We start from the raw sequence: 20674 nt of genomic DNA, 5'->3' as shown, positions 1-20674 counted from the left end.
AGTTTAACTATGGAATTTTCTAAATTCAAGTTTGCATCTAGTAGTGTAAGCTATCTGGGCCATGAAATTAGCGCAGTGGGTATTCATCCCAAAGCAAAATTGTTTTCAGCTATTATAGATGCCCCCAGCCCGAAGAGTAAAGATGAAGTCAAGTCATTTCTAATAGAACTTTTCAGATTAGATAACTTCTTAAATCTAATTCCCAATTTGAGTGGTCTACTTCATGTCAGGAAGAATTTTCAGATATTAAGAATGCTATTTTTTCTGCTCCTGCCCTTCAAGGTTTTGATCCATGTGGAAAATAAATTATCACCACTGATGCCAGATGAAGTTTTTCTTAGTGAGGGGACACGCTCAGTGATCTTTAGCGATAATGGTGTACAATTTACTTTGGATACAATGACCATTTATTTGTCAAAATGTGGTATACAACACAAAACCACTTCCCTGTATAATCCCAATGGTAATGGCCTAGTGGAAAGGTATAACAGAATTTTGAAAGATGCCATTCAGGTGGCTTTCAAAAATAACATTCCCTTGGAGACACAAATGTTTAAAGCTCTGTGGTCTTATAGAGTTTCGATTGTGGATTCTACTAAATTTTCTCCATTTGAGCCTATGAGAGGTAGAAAACCCAGAGCCAAGTGACATCCAAGTTGGATTAAAAGCAAAGGAGAAGTGAATTGGTCTTTTTCTGATATAAAAACCAATCTTTTTCTTAAACATGACAAGTACAAACAGTTTTATGACAAGAAACTTAACGCCCAAGATGTTAGGCTTTCTATAGGCCAATGGGTCGGAATCAAGAAGCCAGGTTTTGTGAGAAAGAATGAATGCAGGTTTTTTGTACTTCAGTGTATTACTGAGTTAAGGAAAAATGCTGTCATTCTGGAAGATAGGAAATTTTGGAATCTCAAAAGAGTTGCCTTATGCAATGTTCCCATTGCTTTTGATTCTGTTGACAACAAATCATCTGTCCTGCAGGATGCTTTTATTTCTCTACAGGATCTTCTTGATCAAGAAAAGGAAAGCCCGGTTTCTGATGATGCTTCACAGGTTAAAGATACCAACACTCGAGGAAAAAGTATCATCAGACGTCCAGTTGTTTTAAATGATTATGTTTGCAATTAATGTATTTAATTACTATTGTTTGGTTTGTTTGTAGAGGAGAGGATGTGTAGTGTTCTCCTTTTCTCTTTCCTCGTGGAGGCTCTCGTGCCTGAGGGACTCCACGAGGAAGGTGTAGATTTAGATAGTTAAGGTACCCTTACCTTTGAATATGAACCATCTGGGAGTAAGTTGAATTGTACAGCTGTTGACTTCTGGAGGCTCTTCATGTTCCTCTGGCTGAGTTATCAATAAATTGAAGTTAAAACTTGTTACGTGTATTCTGGATTCACTACACTGGCCCTGGTCCGAACTTGACTTCACTGGCTCGTACCTTGAGGGCGGGCGAAACCTCGAACCGCCCATGTGCTGAACTTCCCACTCCATCCCCCTCACTCCCTCTAAACAAACAGTCTCAGCTGATTCACTGTGAGCGACCTGATGCCCTTAGCCAAACGATAGTATCACAACTGTCAAAAGAACCAAATATTACTGAACAAGGTGAAGAGAAGCAACAGATCAGGTTACAACATCCATGTAAGGAGTGAGGGGGGAGGAATGAGGAGTAAGTGGTAAGGGATGAGTATGGCCTCAAGCTGGTGCTGTACCAGGATAGATGCCAGTCATTGCTGTGCATAGTGTTGGACATGATTCTAATTTACCTGTAGTAGCTAAAATCTCAAAGATGGCTGTATCTGCAAGAACAGGAAGAAGAGGCACATGGCTGACAATTGTTATGAAGTTAACCCAACTGATAATATGTGTGGTCAAAATGGACCTCACAAGAATGATGATCTGTGTTCAAAATAAAATGCACATTTGACAAAATCTATTTCTTGCTGGGAATGCAATTATTTTTAAACAAAATGAAGCAGGTCATAAGTTTGACAAAAAAAATACAGTGAATGAACATTATAGTGTACAGACAGTCACTATATTTTGGAAGTCCTGGCATCTTTCAGGTGTCTTTTTTGGAGACCTTTGGGTTTTGCGTCTGATTCCAAACCTGTCACAAATATTAGGGCTAATGACTGATAGATCATTTCATATCAGTAAGACACAAGGGAAAAGAGAAAATATCTACACCAGTAGGTGTCCAACTTTGCATGCTTGTAGGTTGATTCATTTTTCTAGTTCCCAAAGGGTACATTATTTTATGTTAATTTGTACGGAACGCATAGCTAACAGGAGGACATTGTGGAGTCTGACATACGACAGCAGATATTTATTTATTTATTTTCGTTCACCTTTGCCGTCGTGTGTCAGACTCCACTACCCCGCCCCAGCCCGCCCCACAGCGTTAGCTCTGCGAGACGCCACTAGTGGCATCGAAGAAGGGTGGAGCTGCTCTAACTGCAGCCTACAGGTTTTCATCTGGGATGGAGCTGGATGCTCTGATGTCGAGTGGGAGGTTGGCTAGAATGCACCTACAAACTCAGCGGATAAATAATTTGAGGCGTGTTCCAGGAAACTATTGTGAATTTCAAGTTTGCAAGAAAAAAAACACCTTAATATATATTTGCTCAAACAAAAGTCTGCTGAGAAAATACAAATGTAGTTGCTATTGTTAAAAATGTTCTCCATGGGGACATTTACCCAATGCTGCTCCCCTCCCCAACATATCCACCGATCCTGGTTGAGCTCCCTGCCTACACTGGGAAGAAATTTACCCTTTACCTTCTAAGGAATACATATCTATTGGAAATTGCCTATTCTGCAGGGTCACCCCAAACCTTATGCCTTTCTCCTCCCCTTTTCTTGACTTCTTTTTCCCACCATAGACGTTTAGTAACATTTCTGACCTCTGACCTATCGCCCAGCATGTCCCCATGTCTCCAAAATGTCCCAGGACCAACCTATTGAAAACTGCACATTTTATCAAGAGGGGTAACGGCATGCCATGCTCTTTCCGAACTACCCCCTTTCCCCAGTGAGCCACTTCAGTCCAAACCACCATAGTGGATAGATAATCAAATGAGCAGCAACTCTCCTGATGAACTATTATGTTATTGTTGGTACAACCAGGACCCTAAGTAGATGGAGAAGAAATGTAGTGTGGAGGGCTGGACCTCAGGTGTCCAGAAATAAACAAACTTGCTGTGAGGCAACTTTGATTCTTAAGAAGATGAATATCATTCTTCAACATGAGATCTTTTTCATAGATTCACACGCTTGAATTATACTCTCTTAAAATTCCAGAAATCCTCTGTAGGAATATTAATTCAGCAGTCATTTAACAAGATACCATCAACAGCCTCTTCATCTCATTGTAAGACCCTGTTATGATTCACAATGTACACCAATTTAGGCCTGGGTAGTCCCCTAACCTTTTCTCTACATTTGCCCTGCCACTGTACTACATAACGGGTTTGGTGCTGACCTTTCACCTAGTCAGGTGCTGAATAAATGTTGTGTGGTTTTCTCCGAAAACTATCCTTCTTTATCATGCATGAGGATTCTCAGAAGCACAGCAGGATTTCCATCTTCTGCATAATAACTGTGTATAAGGTTCATCAGCATCGTCATCCTCGACCAAGATGGCACAGCAAGCTGGAACCCCCGAAGGTACCTTTTGGGTATATAAACACAATTTAGGGGAGGCAGAAGAGAAAAAAACGTCCATGCTGACACACTGAATGAGACGGCGAGGTTCCTGCATGCAGACACTCCAGCATGAAGTGGTCTGACATCCCTCGCGGGGTGTCCATCTCAAGACCAAGACGGGGTCCTTCGTTCTCTCACATCAGGTAATGGGGTTGGTCTTATCCTAGGGGGATTCTTGGCTATACAGCTACATGCATACTAGGTACATCTAGGTACATCTAGTTAGGGTTAGCATCGTAGGAGTATGCTTTATTACTGTCATGTATTCATATGCCTGCATGTATCGATTGTTTTAGCACTATGGTAGAATTCTACCATATGTTTATTCTGTTGGTGCTTATAACAGTATACATCTGTTTCTGTCTTATGGTTGTTGCAACACACGTATTTTACACTAGAATGATGCTGGTACAATAAATGTTTATTGAAAACGTCCCCATCGTTTATTCTGTTTGTCTTTTTTTTCGAGACAAAGTGAGCACGAGTGACTGAGCGAAAAGTACTGTAATGTTTCCCCGATCCCTGAGGGGTCCGGGCTGTCATGTTCGATGGTTGCCAGAAACTATTTGCTCTTTGGTAAGAGGGGTTCATATTGGCACTGTGAGCTAGGTAGGATACAGGCAAACATATCCAGTTGGGGTGTCTGGAATCATACTGGACACCAATCCCACAATTTATGTTGTCTAAACACGAGAACCCAAAGTAGAACCAATGAGGTGCAGTGGCTCTGAGCTTCACTCGCCCTTGAGGCTTCCATATTTCAGATTTTTTACTGCACTAATCATGGAAAGAAATCCTCCGGAGCTCTGCTCTTTTGACAAACTTTTTCTCCATGAGATGCTACTTCTTGTAGTTACAGCCGAATATAAAAGATGACATGAGGAAATTTGTTTATTGTGATTCATCTTAATATATGTTTTTTTACCTAAATCTTAAAAGCCTATGAGACTGAAATAAAATAATTTTCCAGCAGGAGCCATTTTGAAACCAGGCTTTATTTTCTTCACACACTGGCCGATAACTCAGCAACAGGTCAGGAAGGCATATCACTTTATCCTCCTGCTAGACATAACAGAAAAGATACAAGATGAACATGAAAGCTCTTCCAGAAAGCTGCGATGTCTACCACTTCACTTACCACGCACAAAGCATAACTGCAACAGCATGGAGACATATGCACTGGGCCAATGGAATTATGTGATTCTGCAGTTAATGTGTTTTATACCTCCCTGTGGATTTCCATGTGCCTCTTAGTACACACTCTTCCTCCAAACACACGAAGAATAAAGATACCCGGAGTTAACTACCCCATCCAAACACAAATTACTGTCTGCCTGCACCAGGCTTAGAATAGCTGGGTGTTATATGCTACAACCACCCTTGCATGTGAAAAGAGTGGAAAACCCTTGAGTTTAATTTCCCCATCATCCCACTCTCCAAACATACCATCTAGGATTCCTTGAGTAAGCTTTCCTAACCCTGTACCTACATTAACAAAAACCTGAGGTAACTCCCTTGCCTGCACCTCTCTCCATATGCATGAAGACTGATAGAACAGTGTGTCAATGTAGCCTCCCCTTACTCTGGCATTGCGATAAATAGACCTTAATGAACCTTCCATGCACCATGGGCTGAATAACTAACTAATCACTCTTAACACATGAACCACCCCCCTGCCATCATACAGAAACTCAATATCTACATTCCCCCACACAGAAACCATACACAATGGTTAGGGCTGCTCTAAGACAACCTCCCTTCTTTATAAAATAAGGTAAGAAAAACAGGGGGTCATAAAGCCTAAATTCCTACTCTAGAAAGAAATAAGTCTAATTCTCTCATATGGAAGCTACACAGACTAGGACAGGTGGACTTTAAGACACCCTTATGTATACAGTCAGGTGTAAAAAACAAAGAACCTAATACGCTGGCCATTATCATAGACAGATAATGACCAGTGTGGGGGTGGGGGGGAGGGGTCGGAAAGCCTCCCAGGCTAAGGGTCTGATTACAATCTTGACGAATGGGATACTCCATTACAAACATGGCAGATATCCTGTCCCCTGTATTACAAGTTCCTTAGGACATAATGGAATTGTAATTTGGCAGACGGGATATTTGTCACTTTTGTGACGCAGTAACCCTGTCCCCCAAGATCGTAATCAGACCCCGAGTATAGATTCTGAAATCTGTAAGTTCATCTTTCATTATTACTCAGGGTACACAGTCGCAAATAGGGTTCTTTAAACAGTTTAATAAATATTAAAAACTAATGCAAGTAGAATTTATGCCCATTTTAGCATTTTTTCCTTTGGAAGATAAGTACCAGGTGGGGGTAGGAATGTAATAAAAAGGGCAAAATGTATAAAATATTTATGATCATGAAAATGTCCATCACATACCACCAAGGTCATAATCGACTGTCAAAACACACTCACTAACAGTTGCGAAAGTTATTTGCACTGGGTATTGTCATGCCTATTATTTCCTCATGGGTCTAGGCGACTCAAATACAGTGAACAGTGGGGATACACATTCCACTTCTCTAGCAAACACCACTGGTGGAGACTGCCATTTCCTAGAACAAAATCTAGAAACAGTAGGAGCCACAAACCTTCCCATACTAATAGAATGAAGTCAGATTATGAACCCTCTTCTCCCCATGACCCAAGATGATGAATACGTCTGATATCACATCTTCAGTGCGCCTCAAAGACCTCACACCTCTCCGCTTCTTGTAGGACTCTTTACACCCCTACTATCACCAAAGTAGAGTTGATGTGTATGTACACAATCTATGCTTACATACATCCCTTGGAAATCATCTCATAAATACAAATGATTACTTTTTAGTCACAAGGACAGGGTTGCATTATTTTATACACTTACTATATTTACTTTGCATACCTTTACCAATTATTTCTTAAAACCTTCTATAATAGTATTTTAAGAAGACATTATCAATCCCTCTCCCATTAGCACATTCATATACCCATGAAACCACATGTTGAAATGAAATGCACCCTTCCATTGAAGACATAAACTGTTCTAAACATAAGCAACATGCTGAAGAATGTAAAACTTATTACACTTTCTTGACATAATTTATGTGACACAGAAATTCAATCTGTAGGTACGGTGGTAGACCAATGCCTTGTGTCTTCCTTTGGTCAAGTCTGAGAACAAAAGTCAAGGCAGAGCAGCTAACTGAATTTGTGTAACCGGTCTAGCTGAAGAGTGTGGAGTGAGGGACTCTTGGTGAAGGTCAACATGAAAACGATACTCTTCGCCCGCTAGTGAATACATCTGGGGTTCCAAAACTGGAAATAATATTTTGACTAAATTACAATCTATAGAAGAATTTGACTATTTCCTGACTCCTCCTTCTGGGAGTATTGCTGTGTATTTATGGAAATGTTCAATAGGGCATAACTGAAGCATTGGTAACAGCGCAAATATTAGTGTTACCTGCACCCTAAATTAACCAACACACAATAACCCGCCCCATCATCTGTAAAAGATGGACAGGCCCCTCTGTTCCTCTTTGGTTGGGTTCAAAGGTTGGATCCCATTTGACCCTAAATCAAGGGTGAAAGGACACCTCTCTGTGTCAGGTAATCGTGAATGATGCTTCACCAAGAAAGTTCAGATGAGGACGCAGGTCCCAGAAGTGTTACTGTTTCCTGAGTCAGAGCCTCGACACAGATCTTTGGGAATGGATCCTTTTGCGCCCCAAGTGTTTAGCTCCCCAAACACCCCTGTTTCAATCATCTCTTCTTGCCAGGGGATGGGCATGTTCCCTGAAGCAAACTCTGTGTAGAACTCCTTGTCGGCATCATCGATCACCACACCCTTGATTGTGGAAAAGGCTCCCACGTCGTCAATGTCCTTGGCATAGACAGTTCTGGAATCTGGAACAAATGGTGGATCCAGGAGACCTTGGAATCAAATAAAGGAGATGAGAAGCAGTATTAAGACAATGAAACGTTGATGGTCTCTTTTGCTCTCTACATATACACTTTATAGTTGGATTCACATTTTACCCACACAAAACCTTAGAAATCTAGCAGTTATAGTTATACTTATGAAACTAAAACTTGTGGCCTAAAGTTACTTAATTGCACGAGTCATAGTTTCTTCAGATAAGTATAACTAGAAGGAGAACTGTAACTGCTGAATTTTTATGGTTTGTGTGGGTAAAACATGAACCTAACTATACCGTCCCTGTAACCTTTGATTTTTTCAGTGAATGTGGATTTTTTTAAATGTAAAGTCATATATAATTGGATCGGTGGATTTGCGCCCCTAGATATGCAAAGTTTTATTTCTTTATTAACTCCAAAACTACTGAAAAGATTTACACCAAATTACAAAAATGACTCTTTCTGGACCAAGAGCTACAGTTCTGCCAAATTAGGTGTAAATCCGTTCAGTGGTTCGGCCTGTAGTCAGGTCTAGAATTCTCAAAGTCCCCATAAACACTGCATGGGGGAAAATGGTTTTGGGGCCTCTCTTATTCTTGCCCCCTCCCCCCAACTTGACCTTGACGGATCACTGCGAAACGTTCCATGCAAGTAGCCACTTTGTTTGGAAAATGTGAAGGTTTGTCAAACAGTACCAAAGTTAGTAGCAAAACAAAAAACTCTTTATCTATGGGAAAATGTGGTCCTAACTATAACTACCTAGGCTATCACCAGTAATATATCTATATATATATCCATATATATATATATATATATATATATATATATATATATATATATATATATATATATATATATATATATATATATATATATATATATATATATATATATATATATATATATATATATATATATGTATATCTATATATATATATATATATATCTACACATCTTCACATATATCTATATCTATCTATCTATCTAGAGAGAGAGAGAGAGAGAGAGAAAGATTTACACAATACCATAGGTTTCTCCCTCTTGATGCAGAGCACCTGTAGCCGTGTTTGTGTCCTTGCCAATATTACATTCACAGTGCTCCTCTTTATCTATCTATCTAGCATTCATGCTGCTCCTCCGCAATCAAGCCTCATCGTGGGAGCAGAAACGTGTTGTGTTCTTTGGTGCATCTTAACACAAGAAACCACTTTATAACAGCATCCTGATTGTCTGAGATATCTGCAGAAGAGCAGTGTGAATGCAATATTGGAAAGGATCTGAACTCGCTGATGTGTAGATAGATAGATAGATAGAATAACCACACTGGTCGCAATAATACTGCCAGACCTAATCAGCAGTGTAGCATTGGGGCTGAGTGCGGATGCCAGTAAAGAAATCCAAAAAGAAATCCAAACACAAGTTTTGGAAGAACTTGAGAAGAATTTTAGACTAAAAAACCAAGAAGGGGTAGTTAATACATATGTGACCTAAAAACTTAAAATATTGAGTTGTGGATGGCTCCCACAGAAAGATTTAAAACATTTTGGCGTTGCAGAGGGTGTTTATTCCTTGATCTCCTATAATTTCGCGTTGTGTATTCTTATCAAGAGTTTGAGAGATTCTCTGTGTCCATAGTAAGGATGTTGTGAGCTTTTTATCACATTTTTTATTCACTGGAGATTCACATATATTATGCACTTAGTAGAGAGGATGTCTTTTGAAATTTAAGTCACTAATAAATTATTAGAACATTGCTGGATTACGGTTTGGGGAGTAGATCCCGACCAAATATGAATGTTAGGAGTCAAGTCTTGAATATATCCACTGTCTTACCTGTGAAAAACAGAAAGTAAAGTTTATTTACGTATGAGATTATTCCTATCCTCTGCTATTTGTGCATCATTTTCACTTTGTTACTTTTGGTGACTTTTACCTGTTATATGATGGCTCATATTGTAGAATTCATTTGAATCCTTTTCCTGTGTTGATGAGTATGGTGGTATTTATATTCTGTACACCGCTATTGTTATTATGTGATCAAGCCCCTTTGAGGCCGAAAGGTGTTATTGAGATCAAGGTATAAACACCCTTTCACCACAAAAAATTTAAATAAAATGCAGAACAATTCTCATTGGCCCAGATTCAGAAACGGTCTCTGCAGTCATGGTGGAGGCTCTTCAGTCGTGGCAGAGTCTCTGCACTTGTGATGAAATCTCCACCCTACAGTTTCTCATTGTGGAGCCTCTGCCATAACTGCAGAGGCTCTTTGTGAATCATGCCCTGAGTAAGCGTTCTTCCAAAACTTGTATATATATTACTCCTTTATCTCCTTCTCCCATTAAGATCAAACAAAAATTGAACTGCAAAACAGAGTTTGCGGTCTATGTTTTGGAATGCCCATGCGGGCTCAGATATGTAGGCAGCACCAGACCCCAGGTCCATAAGCGGATCTTACAACATCTACGTGCGATTGCACATGCTGATCCTACATATCCTGTAGCTAGGCATTTCAAGCTAATACATGGGAAGGATGCCTCGACTTTGCGATATTTTGTTATAGACTGTGTTCCCCCCCAAAGGAGAGGTGGTGATAGGGAAGCCCTTCTTAGGAAGTTGGAGACCCGTTACATAATATCCCTCGATACTAAGGCACCTCAGGGTCTCAACATGGGAGAGGACTGTTACACCCATCTATAACATTTATTTTCCCTTGCCGTCTTTACATTGCACTTTAACCTCAATGATTTATATTTGTCCTGCAATTCCAACTTAAAACCGATAACTGTTGAGGCTCTTTTAACAACATGAACCCTGGACCCTCGCTCTTTGACCTGTGTTTTTAAAATTCTTTAAAGAAATAATGATTTAACATTTCTTATTGCACTTTTTCACTTTAAGGTAGCACTTTATAGCCATCTAACATGTAACGCATGTGATTCTGCATGTTGGCACAAATGATGTAAAATCTACAACCCCAGTACTTAGCAGCCCACTTGGGCAGCATATCTATCTTTATTATGTTTGGAATGATGGTAACCATGACATTTGGCCCGTTTTTATATAAGCTACAGGTACTCACTATCTATCAATTGTCTGAAATAGTCAAACTTTCGAGTACTCCCTGCAGTGAACTTTTAACGGCAACATAATTATTTATAATTATTTATTGGCTTTTAACTTTTGTACATTATGAAGTTTATTTATTAGCCATGCCATGAAATTATTGATTGTAATACAATTCAAACAATGTGGTTGTTTTCTTTGTGCAACGAATGCATTTATGCAGTGATTTTACAAAAGTTTGTAACTTTATTGAAAGTTGAGTATGTTTTCGCTTTCTATAGCATGTGATGGCACTACTTGCACTTTAAAAGGGGTGGTCATCCCTCGTGACGTTGTCATGTGATCAAGGCTATCTCTAGCCGAAACGCGTCATGGCGGATTGGTGCTGGGCTGAACTTTAAATAAAATCAAATTGCACCACGTTGGGTCTCGCTGGTTCCTGTCTGTCGGAGTGGCTGACTGCGCTGCGCTGCTTTCGTTGGGAACTGGACATACCTCATATATATATATATATATATATATATATATATATATATATATATATATATATATATATATATATATATATATATATATATATATATATATATATATATATATATATATATATACATGCAGATACTTCTGTCCTTTCCCATAGGCAACACAGAAACCACGGACCACCAGGCAGTGTGGAATTCAACAGGTAGATTTATTATCCCCTTTAAATCAGCATGACGCATTTCGGGTAGCAAGTACCCTAGATCATATATATATATTATTTATATATATATATATACATATATATATAAATTAATTTATTTAAAGTGTCATAGAATATATCTTTGTAGTAATACGGCTGGAGGTCTTTGTTGCCCCTAAATGGACTACAAAAAATGTCACTGTACAACATTATATGTATATTTTTATCAAACAAAACCTGCTCATTTTTGGACAACAGCATATGTCCATTACTGTACTATATAATGTGTCCATTAGTGTGCTATCAAAAATTAAGGTTGTTACAGTATAGAATATTGCCATTTTGACGGTGCAGAATATAATATACCCAACATTGAATTATAGAATACACCCAGCATTGCAGTAGACTATAACCCTAACATTCCACCACGGATTACACTCCATCAATATCTTACAGAATAAACCCATTATTGTGTATACAAGCCCATGATTTCATTACATAATATCAACAGTTTTTTTTACTACAGAATGTGTCCAATATTGTACTACAGACTATCGGGTTATTCACAAAGGTCACAAGTTGCTCATGAGTAGTTTACACGTGTAAATTTACTCTTGCATGTTTGAATAACTTTACTACTTTTGGCTGTTCACAAAATCTGAGAGTAAATTTACTCAAAATTGTAGACTTATACGTCTCCACCCCCTTATAAAAGGAGTGAAGCCTAACTCACAAGTTTCAGTTACTACCACACATGGCTAGGGTGGATAGTACAACACCCTCCCATAGAAAATAATGATGGCAGGGATAATGGGCCCAGTGTTGTACTACAGAATGTGCCCAGTGTTGTACTACAGAATGTGTCCAGTCTTACACTAAAGAATACGTCCTATATTGTACTCCAGAATGTGTCAGGTGTTGTACTACAGATTATTTCCAATGTTGCAATACTGAATATGTCCAGTATTCAAATATCGATTATGTCCCATGTCCGTGTTTTACTACAGAATGAATGTGTAGTGTTGTACTAAAGTATGTGTCCAGTGTTGTACTACAGTATGTGTCCAATGTTGTACTACAGTATGTGTCCAGTGTTGTACTACAGTATGTGTCCAGTGTTGTACTACAGTATGTGTCCAGTGTTGTACTACAGTATGTGTCCAGTGTTGTACTACAGTATGTGTCCAGTGTTGTACTACATAATGTGTCCAGTGTTTTAATGCAGGGTGCCCAGTGTTGTAATACAGAATGTGTCCAGTGTTAAACTACAAAATGTGTCCAGTTTTGTACTACAGAATGTTGCCAGTATTGTACTGCAGAAACTTTCCAGTGTAGCAATACTGAATATGTCCCATATTGGAATATCGATTATGTCCAATTTTATACAACAAAATGTGTCCAGTGTTGTACTGCAGAATGTGTCCAGTGCTGTACTACAGAAAATTTCCAATGTTGCAATACTGAATATGTCCAGTATTGCAATATCGATTATGTCCCATGTTATACAACAGAATGTGCCCAGTGTTTTACTACCAAGTGTGTCCAGTGTGCTACTACCTAATGGGCCTAGTGTTGAACTACAGAAAGTGTTGAATGTTATACTGCAGAATGTGTCTAGTGTTGTACTACAAAATGTGTCCGTCGTTGTACTACGGAATGTGTCCAGTCTTGTACTAAAAAATATTTCCTATGCTGTAGTATAAAATACGTCCATGGTTTTACTACAGGAAGTGTCCATTTTGATACTACACAATATGCCCAGTGTTGAACTAAAGGATGTCTAGTCTTTTAACCCAGAAAGTACTCAATGCTTTACTACAAAATGTGTCCTGTGTTTTATTACATAATGTGTCCCTTATTCTACTACATAGCAAGGCAATAATAGTTCTGCAGATTAGTGGCATGCCTCAACTATATAATCCTCCTATCAATGTGCTATAGAATATGCCCTCAGTGTACCACCCACATGCTCATGGTTGTAGTGCAGCATGTGCCGATTAGAATTGCTGGTTGATGTACTACAATACATGACCATCTACACTCCTCAGTTTTACCACTGACTATTAAAGAAATGTGTTCTGCTCTAGGGACTTACTAGGACTAATACCAAAATAAAACATATAATCTTGCTATTTGCAATAGTGATGGTGCACTAAGCAGCCAGATCAATAAGTACTGATAAGCCTAGAAAGAGTACCTGAAAGCAGACCCTGGCATGGTTCTGGGCCCCAGGGGCTGTGAATACAGAAAACAAAGGCAGAGTGGGAAATCCTTAGTTACCTCCTTCCATTCGGCCCCAGTTCATCTTTTTAAACCATGGCTGTTGTTTCAGCTCTGAGCAGTCATCATTCTTGAAGCCAAGCCTTTTCTGAGGGTCCTTCATTAGAAGCCCCTCACACAGGGCTATGCAGCAAGCGCTGAACTTCTCGGAGTAGGCGGCAGGGTCATTCAGAATGCGCCGGGTGACTTCCTTGTTCTCCACCTGCCAGGAGGGAGAAAGGAGGCAAAAGTACAGGGAATTTGATCAAGAAAAACACAATATGGAACCCCATCTAGCTTTCCTGATTCCCAGCCCAAGACAATGTTATATGTGCATTCTGGATTGAGGACATGAGGCGTGAAGTGCAGATGCTAGAAATCCAGGTTGGAGAGAATGAGGGATGATGAGTGGCGATGTTAATCCACTGGTCTTATCCTACTTGTTTTTTTTTAATTTCCTCCTGTGAATTCCTCTTGTTCACCATATTCAGTGGTCCTTATAATTGTAGACCACCTAGATACCAAAACTGAGCTTGAAGCTGTTGGTGTGGACTTGGTGACCCTAAAAGTGTTTTCCTATCTGTTCCAAATGGATTATTGCACCTCACACAGTTATAGGCAGCCTTTTGGTTTCATTCAAGTCCAATTTATGTTTAGGAGGGCAGCATTGAGCGAGGTCTGCTGACCCCTGAAAAACAATCCATAAATTCCCTCCTGTAAATTAGGCCCTCTGCTTCTAGCCTCAAGGTAAGAATTAGCTAATGTATGCCTATGCCCTTGATAAAAACAAATGCATTTATTACCCATAAATGTCAAAAATACTTTTTAAAGCCCATGAAGCGGGTGGTGTACTACCAGGAAGATTAGTTACGGATGGGGAGTATTTCTTAGAAAATGTATTGGAGTAAACCATGTATTTTCTAACAGAATTTGTGACAACCCTTCCTTCATACATAGACAAAAGGTAAGCTAATGGTACCCAGGTTTACATCCTCAAACACCACAATCTGTATGGTTTGAGTTGGACCTTTGCCCTTTGTGCAGGGTCACCCTGGATTATTTTCTTTGCCTTTTTGCCGATAGTCTATTTCTGCTGGCTATAGAACTCTGTGCACTTTACTCCTGCTAGCCAGTGTTAGAGTGCTTGTGCTCCTCCTTTCAACATGATGAAATTGGTATACTCCGAATCTGTTTATTTAATTTGCCTATAAGTCCCGAATATATGGTACAAAATATGCGGTGGAACAGCAAATTATATGCCACCAACGGACAGCAGCACTTATTGTGCCATCCACTTCAGTGGTACTATAAAGCATGTCTCCAGACTTACCAATGTAGCCTGGCTGTGTAGTTTTAAACTGCAAATCCAATCTGTCAAATTCAGCGGTGGCCTGTGCAGGTAAGCGGGTGGGGCGGGCGGAAGTCGACAGATGACGGAATAGGGAAAATTAAATAAATAAATAAATCCTATTCCGTCATCTGTCGACTTTCCCCCGCCCCTGCTCTTACCTGCACTGGCCGCAAATGGTCAAAATAACCTTTTTGACAGGCCTAAATCTTTATTTTAAATATTTATGTCATCCCTAAGTAGGCCTTATTACCCATAGGGCAAGGTGCATGGTATTTAAACAGAAGACATAGAAACGTTTAATGTTAAACATGTCCTTACAGTGAAATTGCCCTCAAAGCTATTTTCACTGTACCATGTTGGATTTTCCATAGGAAATCATTAGGATAAACTATAAGGTTAGTAAGTGTTATCACCACCAAGGAAACAGCTACAACTTTAATTTTTAGACTTTTAAAAATATTTATTGGAAACCAAATTCACTAGTAAAGTTGGATGTATGATAAATATTTTGGAAACATTTCTTTTAGAAAGTCACCTCTCTCATGGCTTGAGTTCCCCTGAAGCTAATTGTGCACATTGCTCTCTTCTTTCTGCCAGTCAGTACTTAGCATTCTAATGGGAATGAATGAGTTATGAACTTGCTCCCAGGACAGGGACAAAAGGCCTTGGATGTGAGGAGGCGTTGTTGTGCCCTTGACACGACCGCCTGTGGACTGGGCCCAAGGACTCTCTCAACATCAAAGAGGCCTACCCTGTCACAAGCAGATGTAGCTAACACCCAGTCATGGGCCTTTCTATTTTTATGCCAACCAGTCGGACCTCCACTAAAGTGGACCTCTTCTTGACATAACAGTGTTAGATTCTGCTGGAGCATCAAGACCTGCTTGACATGCATGCCAGTTTTTTTTATATGACATTGGAGGTGCACTTCAAAGGAGGGTGTGAGAAATGTGTTTGTTGGTTGACTGGGGTGTGAGCCCTGGTCAAACAACAGTCAAAGTCCCTTGTAGGGTGAACCACAAAAAGTCACTAAATTAACCTGTGCTTAACCCGGAGTAGCTCGGCACAAAAATCATTCTGGCTTAACTTAAAAGCAATGTGTAAAGTATTCATGCAGCACACAAACACTAGTAAAGAGAAAATATAAAACAAGAAAAATCCCAAACAAATGTAAACAATAGAGTAAATTGTAATGCATGATTTGACACCAAAACAACAATAATCCAATCCGTATAACTGGAGTTATGAATTTTTAAAGAAAAAATGGAAATGTGGCGCCTACAAGCATAAAGTGCCAACTGCCGCTATCTGGTCGCCCTGGACTGGGTCTAAGTCAAAAGTTCAGGCCAACTGCGATGGAGTGTGTGTTACAGATTAGTCCTGCTGAAGGTTTACCTTCTCAAGTTTTGTGCCAATAGTTCCGTTCACATTGGAGATGGTCGCAAGGAGCAAGGAGAGCGTAATGGGGGCAGTCGCCGTGGTGCAAACAGCAGGCAGAGCACTGCGGACAGGATGGCTGGAGCTTTACCTTAGCTGTCCCCGCGGGCTGCCAATGGTATCAATGCTTTTTTAAGAATCCATGCAGAACTACCTCAAAGACATTTTGGACACTAAGCTTGGTCCAATTATTCAACGGCTTTCTCTGATTGAAAGCAGTATTTCTAGGCTCAATAGTAATGTATTGCTGGGGGATGATAGGGATAAAACTAATTCTGTGAGGGTCCCTTCAATTGTGGATGGCTCAATACCTGGAGCCCCAAATGTTGTATCCAAGGACTCTCTATTCCTTTCTTCAAAGTCCTCAAGTAACACAGTTCAACCTTAATTGACCTTGCCCCCAGCCACGCTTCATCCTATCACTTCAGGCAAACTTTGGACACTGGGTAAATTTATTTGTTCGCTCCCAATCAGTTCAGGAGATCAACACGCATGTGGAGCATGAACTAGAAAGAGGCATGCTCAATGGCCCCCTGGAACATCTTATGAATAACTTGCACGCTATTCATTTACCACCAGAGTCAACTCCATATGTGGTGGTTTTGGGGAACGTGCCGATCCTCCCCCAGGGAACGAGGGAAGAACATATCCAATTGGAAAACAGAGTACTACATTGGCTATCCTATAACATGGTACTAGGAGCAAGGGCAGCAAACTATATAAACATGGTGCACAGGGTTAATAGGGTAGGAAGCTTAGGCAAATCATTTAACGGCGATTGTATTATAATCAATTTCAACCAACCTCACCTTATCGAAAGGATTCTGTTTTCCGCCGTTAATATTCCCTCTCAAAGCCCCAAGACTTCGATTGTTGCCTTACCTCTTGGTTTCTTTTACAAACCTGAGTATCTTGGTCGTACTCGTTTGGCGAGCCCTTTTAAAGGCCCATCCAGCAGTCATGTGCCTCTGTATCGATCACCAATGAACCCGACTCCAAACTGGGATTCAGAGTCATATCACTGGAATACTACTGGACTTGGCTGGTGGGAGCCGCCACTTTCGGTGACCTTCGAGCTGGCTAATCGTTTTACACCCTTGACAACTCTAGATGCATGTGATTGACTTAATGGGCCTGAGTCCATGAATCAATTTAAACCAGCTAACTTGCGGGAAACTCCACGATCAAGTATCAGGACTGCAGTCACTAGTAAAAGAAATTTTATATCCTGGAATATTGCCGGACTTGCTAGCAAGATTACTTGCCCATTATGGATCATATATGTTAAAAATTTAGCGTAATTTGTTTACAGGAGACCTGGCTAACGGGAGACTTCCCACCACTGGAGGGTTACAAATAATTTTCTGTCCCGGTCATCTCATCCCATGTGGGAAGACCAATGGGTGGCTTCGTAATTTATATCTCCCTAGCAGTCAAATGTGGTCTAAAGGTTATGTCTTTAGAAAATCCATGCATACAGGCATTGGTACTTTACAGGGGGCCCCGTAAGCTGGGCCTCATACATTTTTATAACTCACTATCGTGTAACAACGAAGCAGGTAATATAACTCTACTAGGCTCCTTTGTAAGGGAACATATGAATATGACCTTTGGAGACATTGTGATCGCCGGGGATTTAAATATTTATACATGTGTTGACCCCAGGTTAGCTCCGGTGGCCGAGATAGGGTGTCCTCGTGTTCAGGGTATCCACTTTGAACACTCTATGCAGGAGGAGACACTGAACGACCTCCTCCATGAATTTGACTTGGTGTCCCTCATGTGTTTATCTGATTCATGCAGTAAAGTGGTTATACCATCTTTTAAAGGCAGGGGTGATGGGTCGTTTATAGATTTTATCCTGGTATCCTCACCCGTATTAGAGCAATTAGCGGGATTTGCCATACAAGCAAGTGTTCACAGTGACCATAACACCGTATGTGTGCAATTTCTGGGACCCTATATGGTATATGGGGGGGCTGTTGAAAGCGGGGAAGTGAGACCAACCGATGGTGGGAAGCGGTTAAAATGGTCTCAGATAGCTCCAGACGTATTCTATGAATACTTGACGACTTTGTGCGCCAATGAGCTGGCTAGGTGCTGTTCTGCAACCTTGGCGTCGAAGGAAGTTATTGGCGCCTTTACCACCATTTCAGATAAAATAAGTAACTTTTTAAGTGCCCCAGCGAGGCGATCTGCCAGTCAGTCTCCTAGATGGTTTGACTCCCTCTGTTCAAAGGGGGCTAGTAAGCTGCGGGTGGCACTCAGCAAATGCCCCAAGGACCCATACAGGTGAGATCTTGCCGTAAGGAATACAAGTCAGAACTTGTAAGACGAAAAACGTCTTTAAAAGATGAAATATGGAGGGAGCTTATCAACACAAGCACACTAAAGGATAGCTCGAGATTCTGAAATAGAATTAATAGGGAGAGTTGTAGCTGCTAACACAACAGAGGAAGAGTGGGTACACCATTACAAATATATATTTGAGTGTCCCCCTGAGTTAACTTCCTCACTACCCTGGGTGGTGATAGATTCTGTTTTGTTTTTTTGCTGATGTGAGGTCAAAGAAGGTATTATGGGTTTGTCCAGTAATAAAGCCCTGGGAACTGATGATATTCCAGCTGACCTTTTTAATTCAAACCCAACACTCTGGGCTCCTGTCCTTGCCGCGGTTTTGCATGCAGCGGCAAGATCTGGTTGCCCAGAGTCTTGGGCATCTTTGACCATAGTGTCAGTTTCTAAGAAGGGTAACCGTGATAGCACCCATTGCTACAGGTCCATCTCCTTATTGGATTTGGTGGTCAAGGTGGTGGGTTGCGTTCTTTTTGAAAGGTTGACAATCTGGACAGAGGAGCACGCTACCTTATCAGATATCCAGTACGGGTTTCATCCCGGAAGGTCCAACATGGCCTAATGCCTTAATCTGTCCATGATCTTGTACAAGTACACGGTTGCTCGCCCTGGTACGATCTATTTAGCATTTATGGATTTGTCTTCCGCGTTTGACTGCGTGAATAGGGATAAACTCTTGTCAATCTATGCTTGCTATTGGGGTAGATAACAATATTGTTTCTTTCTTAGAAAGTCTTCATCAAGCAACAAGGGCACAGGTCAGATTTTCTCAGGACCTCAGAGTTTCTCGCTCTGTGGATATAAAGCGAGGTGTAAGGCAGGGTTGTATTCTGGCCCCTTTTTTGTTTAATTTATATATTAATGATGTAAATAGTGTATTACAAGACACAATGGTTGACTTTCCACATGTAGGTCGTCGGGGACTCCTGTTTTTTATTATATGCGTATGACGCGGTCCTTATCAGTAGGACCGCCAGGGGGTTAAAAACCCTACTTGACTCTTTCTCCGCCTCCATGAAGGACAGGGACCTGTCCATAAATTATTCAAAATCCTTTGTGATGCAGATGGGCACCTGCACAAAAAAGCAATTAAAGTTTAGGGTAGGTACTGCAGAGGTCCCTCGTACCAAGGTTTTTTCATATCTGGGAGTAATACTTGACGATTACAAGAACTGGGGCCCATTAAAGCAGAGAAAGAGGGGTGACTTTATATGAGCTAATGCTGCCATTTTTAATTTTGCTACAAAATTAGGTAAAAGACCTATAGTGGCACTGCTAAAAATATATCAGGCCAAATGTGTCATGTTGGCTGCTTATGGAAGTGAAATATGGGTGCACGAGGCTATGAAGGATCTGCAAGTGGCTGAGAACAGGTTCCTGAAGTGTTTATTGGGTGCAGTTCCAATTGGGACCTCAAACATGGTTGTACATGAAGAACTGGGAGTCCCTTACCTGAGTAACACCTTGGCCTTACGCCCACTAATCTTCTGGTTGAAAATACAAAGGAATGAGGAACTGCTGCTGACCCAGAGGATATTGAAAGTGTGTATGCCACTGGATCATGTAAATCACATATCATGGCTAAGATACAAGGCCCAGTTTTGATAGAATGGGCAATCCGGAAACAGCATCTAACAAGGGTCTAGTTTGGCTCAGGGATTCCTTCTGTAGACTATTGAAATTGGAGAGGGAAGAGCTTAAATCGCAGAAACCTAGTGTGCGAAATTTTATAATCTTGAAAACATTACCAACTGCAGAGCCTTATCTTTTAGGTTCTTTCAGCACATATGACCGTTTCTGCTGATTAGGTTTCGCATGGGCTTCTTCCATCTCTTGTTATCTTTCCTTGGGGGTTGCCATAGAGAACAGCCGTTAACATCCTGCGGCTGCGAC

General features: G+C 40.5%; 1 protein-coding gene across 1 annotated transcript in view; it reads right to left on the bottom strand.

Moving 5' to 3' along the window:
• Window positions 1-6441: 6441 nt before the first annotated feature.
• The window catches only part of LOC147678585 (rhodopsin kinase GRK1-like), a 147516-nt gene continuing 133283 nt past the window's right edge, over window positions 6442-20674 (bottom strand). The window contains exons 7-8 of the mRNA XM_086946604.1: window positions 13660-13861; window positions 6442-7649 (exon numbers count right to left, since the gene is read on the bottom strand). Coding sequence (XP_086802730.1) covers window positions 7357-7649; window positions 13660-13861 — 495 coding nt within the window. The 3' untranslated portion in view covers window positions 6442-7356. The remainder of the gene's footprint in view (window positions 7650-13659; window positions 13862-20674) is intronic.

Source organism: Lissotriton vulgaris, chromosome 12 (assembly GCF_964263255.1).
Source record: "Lissotriton vulgaris chromosome 12, aLisVul1.2, whole genome shotgun sequence".
Taxonomy (NCBI): domain Eukaryota; kingdom Metazoa; phylum Chordata; class Amphibia; order Caudata; family Salamandridae; genus Lissotriton; species Lissotriton vulgaris.
This window is presented reverse-complemented; position numbering and strand designations above follow the sequence as displayed.